This window comes from Atta colombica, unplaced genomic scaffold, assembly GCF_001594045.1.
Source record: "Atta colombica isolate Treedump-2 unplaced genomic scaffold, Acol1.0 scaffold321, whole genome shotgun sequence".
NCBI lineage: Eukaryota > Metazoa > Arthropoda > Insecta > Hymenoptera > Formicidae > Atta > Atta colombica.
In genome coordinates, this window is record NW_017259428.1 from 246,061 (window position 1) to 256,913 (window position 10,853).

Genomic DNA, 10,853 nt, shown 5'->3' on the forward strand with positions numbered 1-10,853 from the left:
TGAATAAATTCTGAGTTCATTTTAATAACCGTAAATAATATAATTAATCGATTAAAGAAATTAAAATCCCTTCTATTTTATTTTATTTAAAATAAAATAAAATTTCCGGATGACAAAAGCCGATTATTTTAACGAAATACGAGGAAAAGATGTCGTACAAACATTTTTTTTAAATATTAAAAAAGAAAATAAAGCAAGAATAATTAATTTGTTTGACCGATTAATTGTTATTTATTTAATTATTATCAAATCAAATCGGTTTAAAACAATTTAAAAAATGGTTCGCCACGATGTTCAATACCCTTTCTCGGAGATGTCTCGAATCGGAGTCGTATCTCGTTCGAAATGATCGGGTCTCGTCGTCCGAAAATTCACCCCATAATCGACGGACAAAAAGTAATTTCCCATCGAGCGCGACAAAGGGTGATTTTACATGGAGGGAGGGGAGAGTCGTGTCGGCGATAGCCAGGGGGTGGCAGTGACCGGTGCGTGTAACGACTATTCTCCCCTGCCGCCTCGTCACCGCGATTCCCTCGCTGCCACCTCCAAAACCACCCCCGTACGCTGCCCTGCCGACGAGAGAGAACGTTTACGGGGAACGCGCCACGTGCGCTCTATGCGTAGAAAAGATGTGGGAGGCATGCGTATGTATGTACAACGCGTTCGGTTCGACTGCTATGTGGGGCTCTGGGGCACACTTTTTGTTCGTGCTTTTTCATCTCCAGTTTCTTTCAATAGACAATCAGTGGACGCTATGACAATCGTTTTATTAATGAACTAAATAACGCGTTAACTGATTAATTGATTGATTGATCAACTATACATGTTGATGTCAGTTAGATGTGTTATTTAAAAAAAATTATATCAGAATTCATGCAACTTTGTATAAATATTAATATAAATATTAATATAAATATTAATATAATTACAAAAATAAAAACTGTTATATAGAAATGTTATATAGAAATTAAACTTAAATTTAAGTTTAATTATTAAAATTGAATATTAATAATATTATTATAAAAATTGATTTTAAGTTATGTGTGACTTAAAAAAAATTCCTTATAAACTGTAGTATGTATATGGTGCAAAATTTACTACATATTCAAGCCATTCTTTTGCAGCCTCTCCAGATTTAACTTCCTTTTTCACTTAGAGAAGCCGGGTCGACCGCGTCATAAATTGCATTACAGCGAGTAATTATTGTTCTTCATTACTTAGGAAGTACGCGGAGTTGCATGCACAAGTTGTGACAAAAGAGCTTCGATATTCGAGATTCTCTCTTCTGCGCCCTTCGTTTCTCTTTGTGTGATGATATATATATCCTCCACGAGGACACCCGTGATATAAAGGATGAAAAAAACCGAAGAAAGAATCGCACGGAAAAAGATGAGCACCAAGCAACGCCGAATCGTGGATTTAGCACGGAATCGGTAGCGTGGCATAGCTGTGGGACGATAAATCGGCATGGCCAACTGCTCGAGTCAACGAGCCGTGTCCAGTTTGCCGCCCCTCGTCAGAGAGTGGTTCGGTGGACGCGAGTTCTCGCGGGGAGGAAAAGGGACAAGGGAAACGAAGAGTCGCCGCGGGAAGCGGAAGGGTGAGAGGGACTATCCCGACATTCACCACACGCTATTCTTCATACTCCATTATCCGTGCTCTACTCCACTCTACTCCATTATGCCGGCACTGCGTATAAACGACGAGTCGTACCCACCCCCGAATCTCCCGACGCGAACCGCCATATGTCCATCAGGTTACTCGTCGTCCTCGCTGTGTGCAACAGCGATAAACACTAGCCTGAGCGCGGTGGCTCGGTTATCGAATGAGAAAAGTACGCTGCTTTATGCAGACCGCTTCATAATCCGCATCAAACTTCGCCAGAGTATATCCTTTGACCAATTTGAGGTCAACTTTTCGTTTACAAAATTCAAATTTAATTATGAATATTGTTAATTATTAAGAGTTTCGACGAGATAAATTGCTCGAAAAATTATAATTCTCAACAAACAATGAATACTCTATTTTTCTTCCAATGATTATATAAATACATGGAAAGAACGGTTTGATCAAAATATCTAAAAATTTAGCTAAGCACAGATCTGAAAATAATATTATTTATAAATAATATTAAAATAATTATCTATGTAGGATGTTTAAGTTGCAGTTGCTAGAATAGCTTTTCGCAGCATCGCTCTCATCATGCTTGAATTGCTTACATAATTATTTTGATGATCCAATGAAATTATTTCCAGATATATATCCATCTATTTTTAGATATTCAGCAAAATCGTTTTTTCCGTATATTATTATCTGCATAATTATGTTACAACAATACAATATTAGTAGTTACAATTGAAATTGATATTCGAAAAAAGGTGGCGTGCCACGCCTTTAAAAACATATAGTACCGAGATATGCCATTTGCAGTGATAAACTTAACTTGTACTAAATATGAAACACGCCTTCATCATACACGTACATACGACTTGGCTGGAGCTATGAGGCAGACGCAAATTCCCCTCCCGAGACCAGGTTTAATTAAATCTTTTGCAAATTTGCATATACGCACTTCCGTCAGTGAGAATCCTTTAGAACCCTTGGCGTTACCGAGACCCCAGTAGAGATTCGTTTCCCTACCTACCTGTTATGTAGATCTGCCACTAGTCCTCCGAGATGATGATGATAATCTGAGCGAAGACGACTTCGAGAGGAAGGATACCGTCCAAAAAATAAGACACTAAAAAGAAAAAGAAAAATTGAAATATAAATATTACGTTAGAAAAATAAGAGATTCTAAAAAATAACAGCCGTACAACGTAAAATCGATGTGAAAAAAAAAATATATTCTAAATTATGTGAAAATTTTAGGATAATAAATCAAGGATGGATGGACGCAGTGTAGGAGATTAAAGAGAAAAGTCAAGTGGATTTATATTTTGAAATACACTTTTACTTCGACTCGGTCAAAAACTACGATAACAATAGGTCGGTAGATATGTATATCGGAAATCATTTTTGGAAACGCAGAGTGCCCGTCGCCGGTTTACAAAAAACGGATAAGCTTCTTGCTGGCGCGGCGCGATGCTTCTCGCAAAACTATTTCGCGAGTTGTTCCTCGGGCTTTCGTTTCTTTGGCAGAAATTTCGATGTAAGATCTTCGATTCCGGCACGTTCGTTCATACGTTCGTTGAATGCTTGCGAACATTTCGCCGCTCGCGCGCTCCCCGCGACGACATTTTCACACGACAAGGAAACTTTTTCACCTCACACGAATTGAAACCCATTCGATTTTATCATCGGCTTGACCCGAACGTGACCACACGTGATAGCCTTTTGCGAATCAGTCGATTTCTCAAGGTAACTCAGGGTCGCTGCAAATATCTCGCCGAAAGCGTGGAGCCAGATTTCTTCAATCCGAAAGATGGTTTTTTTTTCTTAAAGGAAAATGCGGGTCGAAGGAAAACCAAACGCGCAATGTTGAAGATACATATATTTACAAAAAAGAAAGGAAGCCAATCGTCAACGTCAGTCTCGACGATATTGCACGATCCCGCAGCAGTCGTTCGCAATTATATACTATGAAAACGTAATCAATGAAACTAAATCGCATCGCTCAAAACGACGGCGAATAATGATTCGATGAAACGACAATGTTCTAGCTTTATGTACACGTATATACATCCTGCAGATATCATTATTGTAATCGTCATCACCACTTTCACACCCGTGCTCGCTCTTTCGTACGCAATTCGTTCTCACTTAATTACAAATCTCCCTTCGCTCATTTGCACCCCTAAAATTCATTGGCGTGAGACACACAACCGGTAAAACAATTTTTTTATTTCCCAAAGTTTTCCGGAAAAAACATCCCTCAACAAACGGACTCGCTCCTCGAGTATTTTCCGGATCAAGTTTTAATGCCCACTAGTGCTAATTCGCCATCGAGAATCGTCCTCGACACTTGGATAGTTCTCAAAGAATCACCACGTCACATTACAATTATCGATGTCACAATAGCCGATAGCCTCAAGAGCGATCAGTTAAGCGTTACTTCCCTCTTGTCTTCCAGGAGTTGCCACATTTCTCGATAGTCGAATTGTTAGATAAGAAATCACTCGCTTCTGTCTCTCAGTACGGTCTCCAAACGTTGTTATCCGGTCTGACTTCCTCTTGCCTCACGCTGCAACTATCCGCGACGGCCCTCTGCTCGGCACTCTCGGGATTCTGGAACTGATTCCCATAGAGCTGGGAGTAGAGAATGCTGGGAAGCACACCGGGCGTTGGAAAGTAGTTGCCGTAATTCTGCCCAAAGCCCTGTTCCTCGTGTACCGGGCTCTCGGTTGTGCTAGAGTCAGTGGACAATGATCTGGGCGACACGTAGTCCTGATATCTCTGACTGGAAGAGCCACCGGACATGAGGCTGCTCAGTGGATCCAATGGATCGGACTGACCTGGTGTCGTGGTATCCGGTACGACTGTGACATTCGAGGAAGGAGAAGCTACGCTATTTCAGTTCGCCAAAGACAAACAGGTCGACTGATCTTGCCTCTCGAGAACTATAATTCTATTGATCTTTCGAATAATTACATTTTCAACCATGAGGCTATGGTCCGATTTATTCTTCAAGGTTTTCACACAAGTGAAAAATTTGGCAAATTATATTTCAATTTATATAATCTCGTTACAATCAAGTAAATTTAATCGATTTCAATTATAAAATTATCATAGCCCTCTCTCTCTCTTTCTCTCTCTCTCTCTTTTTCCTTCTTTCTCTCTCTCTTTCTCTCGATCTTCGGAGAGTCAAAGTTAAACGAAACGTACATGAGAGAAAAATATTTAATAACTATAATTGCATGATAAAATAATTATGGTTAAGAACTTTATTTCTGTAGTTATTACTATAATGACAATAACTAAAAAATAACAGTTAATAACTATAAAGTATAACTATAAAAATAGAGCTCCTAACATATAAGTAATACAGGGTAGCAAATTACTTTATAATTTCATTTTACCATGCAATTACAGTCGCAAATACTAAACACTTTTCTTTCAATACGGAAAAAACAATTTAGCTAAAAGATGTAAAAGAATGACCGCAAAAATTTCCGCTCCTTTTTTGGGATGATTTTTGCGGTCACTCAATTTTGGAACTGATCTGTGTGCCAAATTATATTTAGACATTATATTTAAACATTAATCACAGAGAAGTTTAAAGATGAATTGACAATTATTATCAGAGCTAGAAGGGGGGTGGAATCAACGGATTTTTGCATAGACATAATACATGACCCTCTTCCATCCTCCCCCCACCCCTCCAATTATGATAACAATTGTCCACTCCTCAACCCCTGAAACTTCTTTGTAATTAATATCTTTAGAATATCATTTGGCAAACAGTTCAGTCCAAAAATTGAGATCCCAAAAAACAGACGAAAAAAATTCCTTTTTTGCAGTCACTTTTTGGCTGGATACAGATTGGAAAATAATTTTGTTGAGTCATCAAAATAATATGAGAAACTAAGAAATGATGAATAATGCTGAAAAAATTTTTGATATTTACAGCAATTAATTTGAATTTCTAATAAAATTATTTTGATGAGTCAACAAAATTTATTTTCAGATCTATAATATATCCAATAAAATTTTAGCTCTTTTAATAAAATCATTCTTTCCGTGTAATAAACAGACAATTAAGCGACACCTCATGGTTGTTCACTCGTCAAAAGCATAACAAAATTCGACGTGCAGCGAGCTAAACTTACGAGAGGAGACCGCGGAAAAAGCGTCCTGTTGCGTGGTGCCGGTATTACCGGTGCCGGATGTGACAGTCGAACCCGCCGTCGAGTCCGGTGCAGTCGGCGTAGTCATGGAGGCCGTGCCGGCGAAAGATGCCAGCGTGGACGATGGCGGTGGTGGCGGAGGGGGTGGCGGCGGAGGTGGAAACGAGGCCTGTGCGGCGCACGACGAAAGGGGACCCGGAAGGTAGCCGGCATAGCCGGCCGTGCTACCGTATCCCCAAGAATTGCTCGCTGTCAGGCCAAACTGGGACATATCTAGAGAAACCAACTTTTGCACGCTTTGCCAAGAATATGACAAAAGAAAAAACGACAATCACACAAGCGAAGAATATCTTTGCAAAAATTAAAATACAGAAGCATTAACATCATCAAGATGCCTACTATGAAAAATCAATGGCTGCGTAGAAACAGTAGAAAAAGCAGCTTTGATACTGTTATAAAATTCTTTGAATAATAATATGATTGATTTATATATTTATATCCAATTAGGAGCTATATAAAATCTTTTTAATCACATTAAAGAATTTTATAATATCATATTTGCAAAGCTGCTTTTTCTGCTGAACATAGCTAATGAACGACGAGCACAATAAACAAGACAAACAAATATGTATAAGAAAAGCTAACTAATATAAAAACATCGATAGCAATGCTGATGGCAGTCACAGCGGCGGAACAGCTAAATAATAATCGCAACAATCGAATAAAACAACAGAAGGTTGAAAAGGCACGGGAAAATTTTCGCCGGATTATATGCCAATTCGAATCACTTGGTGAGATGCATCGGCGGCGGCGGCGGTTCTGTGCGTCCCTTGGCGGATGTATTTTTGCGGGGTATAGGCAGCATCCCCGATAGATTTTCCAATGAGTCACGGGGGTTGAATGCAGAAAGGATGAGAGCACGAGCGCTTGCGAGAGGGACACGGGCGGACATGGCGGAGAGTGAGGGGAATGGAAGAGTACATCGAGATCAAAGGGTTGGTCATCCCCCGCGTAGCTGGGGCCAACTCAAATAACCGAGCCCGCCTCGGCAAGCGCCACCGGACCGTCGTCACGAGAGCTAACCCTAAATACTGCTATCCGCCCGGTGCTTTCACATCCTTCGGCATTACCGGATTCCTTGCGGTCCGAAGAGGTGGCCCTTTTTATGGAAAATCGCCTAAAGTTACGCACGAGTTTATCGAAGTATTCGGAGATTCATTGCGGGATTCAAATATCTGAGTGAATCCCATCTCGACTCGCCATTTATAAAAAAAAAAGTCTACGCGGTTGCTTTGCCATATTTTTTAAACAAAACTTTTATTTTAATTACATATATTAATCCTCCAGAATTGATGTTGGACCCGCAAAACTTATTTAATTTATTTAATTAAAAAACACTAATCAATTTTAAAGAACGAAAATGACATATCGTAAAGAAGAACGAATATTAAATATATTTTAATAAGAATTATCCAAATTTATATATATAAATATAACAAATTTATAAATATAAAGAAAATTAAATTGTACATTTTTTACAAAAATTCATAACTGAGCGGGTCCAATAAATCCACCAGAAGGTTAATTATATCGAATAAAGATAATTACATCACAACGTAATGTGCTATATTCTAAGCTTTTACAATTTTAACAGAGAGAAGTAATTCCGTATACGCAAGTGTCTCCCGAAATCGAATCCACCAAGCATATAGCGTGAGAATAATATAGCCGCGTACGCATATTATATCGGACCAGATGCCCGATGAGGGAAAAAAGTTAATAAAGGAAATATTCAGCGTGCTTCGTATTTTATCGGGAAATTTGCTAGTAACGGAGCAGTCAGCCCTCATGTCTGAGGTAACTCATTAAAACGGCTGATCTCGAATTATTGTTTAAGCTTTTTTTTCTCGTCTCTTCTTGCGTACTACCAGCACCGTTTATCGATGTACGAGCTCGAGAAGAGTATTAAAAATTTTATCGTACAATATATATATACATACTATATATACCGTTCGCGTGCGTTCGGCGGTCAGATTTGATCGTGGCGATCAGCATAGCACAATTTTAATCAACGAACGACAGCTTCTTTTTTGAATAATCGAAATCAACGGGCAACATTCCCTCGACATTACTTTGCCATTGCGTTTTACGCGCAAACTCGCGTTTACGCGAATCTACGTTATAAACGTGGAGAGAGAAGGTGAGGCTGCGCCCCCAAAACAGGGAACCAACCGACTGGGACGCGCTTCCGTGGCAACCCCTTTAATATAATATTTAATCTAGCTTTGAACAGGCTTGCGGTTTCCGCTTCTGAAGCCGAGAAGCTTGCTGCCGAGCCTACCCAAAAGCCATGCTTCTGTACTCAGACCAGCAGAGTCTGAAAATATTCCCAAACTCAACAGAAGCCATCTACTACTCGATGACAAAAATGATCTAAATTTCATAACATCATAAACGAGAAATTGATAAAATAAAATTAAAAAAGATACTTCCTTGCACACAATTAAATTGTTTGCATGTATATGTCATATTTTATATATTTTTTTGCATTTTTTGTAATACAGGCTACTTTGGAAATAATACATTTAAGAAACCTATAAAATGAAAGTGCTCGCGCACAAGTCGGATACAGAAAGAACGGTACATGCATACACATAGATAAGTCATTGTCAAAAAAATTCAAAATAAAGCCGTATAATGAAAGCAAAGTCATGATCATGCGCAGACGCGGTTACTTACTCTGACAATTACCAGGCATCGCGTGTCTAAAAGAAGACAACGGATCCCTTGGCTGGAGCGGATTCGGTAACGGTTGCAACGGGTTTGGCAGAGGTTGCAACGGATCCACCAGGGGCGAGGCGAAGAATGGACCGCCTCGTTGCGAGGCGAACGCAAAGGCATGAAACTGTTGTTGCTGCCCTAAAAGAGACAGCACTGCGATCAACCGTGCGCCTGTCCACTGGACTTCCGGTGTATGTATCAGTCACATTTTGTCTATGTGCGATTAACTTTTTCTTTTTATGGCACTCGAACGTGAAACGTATTAAACTTTATTTACGCGTACAAATATAATAGAAGTAATTTCTGTAGAATTTGAAAATAATACAATTTTTCCGGTAAAAATACCAAAAAAATTCGTACATTTTCTAGCCTGACAATTGGTAGAAGGTGCATCTTTCATTTACCGAAACGACAAATGAAACAATATGGGTAAACGCCGTCCCTTCGGAAGCCGGAACGAACGAGGGAGACACAAGAGAGACATCGATACATTTTATTTCCCTGCGACGGTGTCGCCAACCCAATTAAAGACGTCCCAACAGGCAGACGTCCTATCCGGCTGTCCCTGACTATAGGTCGCCGCACAGGACAGCCGTGTGCCATACCATGCAGGTTCGTTCTCTTCCCCTAAAGGCAACGATTCAACGTGGAAGGTACCGGAGGCCAGAGAGACCGACACGAAGGGTCGCTGGGCGGAAGGGAGGTAGCGGACTCCCGTCGTCCTGATAATCCAATCGAAGCCCTAATTCTAACTCGGCAACCCGAAATTCCCGCCGGTTTGCTGAATAGGGTACGCTCGATCCGGGGACACAATGGGGGCGCGACGGCGGAATACCGACGGGTACCGAGACTAACGAGATCCTGTTAAACGACTGGCGATTCGAACACATTGCAGAACCAGAGAGAAGCCTAAGAGAAAATTTTATGAACTGTACAGGTTTCTTAGGTAAAGAACCTTTTATTCTCTTTTAAGAAGTAAATAATTTGTTATGTCGTAAGTTTAAGTAAATTCGATTTTCAACGCTATCTTTTACGGGATGAGAAATGGATGTATGCCACGCGACCGGAACGTGATCGGAAAACGGCAACTTCGAATGAGGATTTGTTTTGAGATACCGATAGTTTCCTACACTGGCGGCTTGATAGATTTAATAAATTATGCCGCTCGACCCACGCATTTATCACGCCACCCTAACCCTTTGAATTCGGCGCACCACCGTTCTTCGCAGTATTTCATTAGGCGTCGAGCACTCGTGCGACCCTCCGAATAGACGTGCGATCGTTCGCTCTTCTAAACTCCACATTGCTTTCACGTTTAAACGAAGTAGCAAATAATCAGTGGTCAATCTTTCACGTAACTACTCCACTATTACACTCTTCACGAATAAACACTTTTGCGTGAAAAAATGATGTTGTATTAACAACATTAGCCGACAACAATCTAAATAAAAACAAACTTAATTTATTGAATAATATTATTGAAACAAATATGCCATGTTCTTATTTTAATAAATATTGTTTATTTATATAATAACCTTTACAGAAACAAAAAAGCCACTATAGTAACGCTAAAACAGCGTCATATTTCGAGGCAAAGAATACAATAAAATAAATGAAAATATTATGAAAAATTTTGCACTAAAAAAATACTGATTGTATTAATTAGAATTCTAATGGAAAATCGAGAAATCAGAATTTTATAATTAAATCTATTATAATTCTAGCCAAAATAATCAGATGTCCAATTATGATGCTCGGAATTCTGATAAGATCAGAATCTATTGGTTCATACGCTTTCTACCAGAAATTTTTTTCAGTATACTTAAGAAAAAAACTTTAAAATTTTTAAAATATATTTCCATTCTCTAAAAGTTATTGAATGAAGTAATGTTATTGAATAATTAAGATTATTTTAGATAGATGTCGGCTGATACTGTTAATACATCATTTTTGTTCGTATATAAGACGTGTCATGATCTTTTAAGTATCTTGATTAGATATACTCATTCTGGATCATCGCAGCGGGCGATCTATGACAGCACTTCCGGATTTATTCTTTCGTGGAATGAGAAATGTTTGGCGATTGGACGAAGTCGTAAGTCCTTGGCAAGTCGCGGCTATCGATTTCATTGGACACCCTCTTTGCGCTCCGTGACTGCCAGGGAATTTCTCGAGAGTTAGCAGCTGGCAACGACAGATCCTCATTTCGTCCCGTCGCCAATTCCCGCCTCTCTCTCTCTCTCTCTCTCTCTCTCTCTCTCTCTCTCTCTCTCTCTCTCTCTCTCT

At 39.5% G+C, this 10,853-nt stretch overlaps 1 protein-coding gene across 1 annotated transcript in view; it reads right to left on the reverse strand.

Annotated features, from left to right (window-relative positions):
* Positions 1-3,029: 3,029 nt before the first annotated feature.
* The window catches only part of LOC108690443 (runt-related transcription factor 1-like), a 16,903-nt gene continuing 9,079 nt past the window's right edge, over positions 3,030-10,853 (reverse strand). The window contains exons 4-6 of the mRNA XM_018197735.1: positions 8,526-8,705; positions 5,769-6,059; positions 3,030-4,478 (exon numbers count right to left, since the gene is read on the reverse strand). Of these exons, the coding sequence (XP_018053224.1) occupies positions 4,132-4,478; positions 5,769-6,059; positions 8,526-8,705 (818 nt within the window). The 3' untranslated portion in view covers positions 3,030-4,131. The remainder of the gene's footprint in view (positions 4,479-5,768; positions 6,060-8,525; positions 8,706-10,853) is intronic.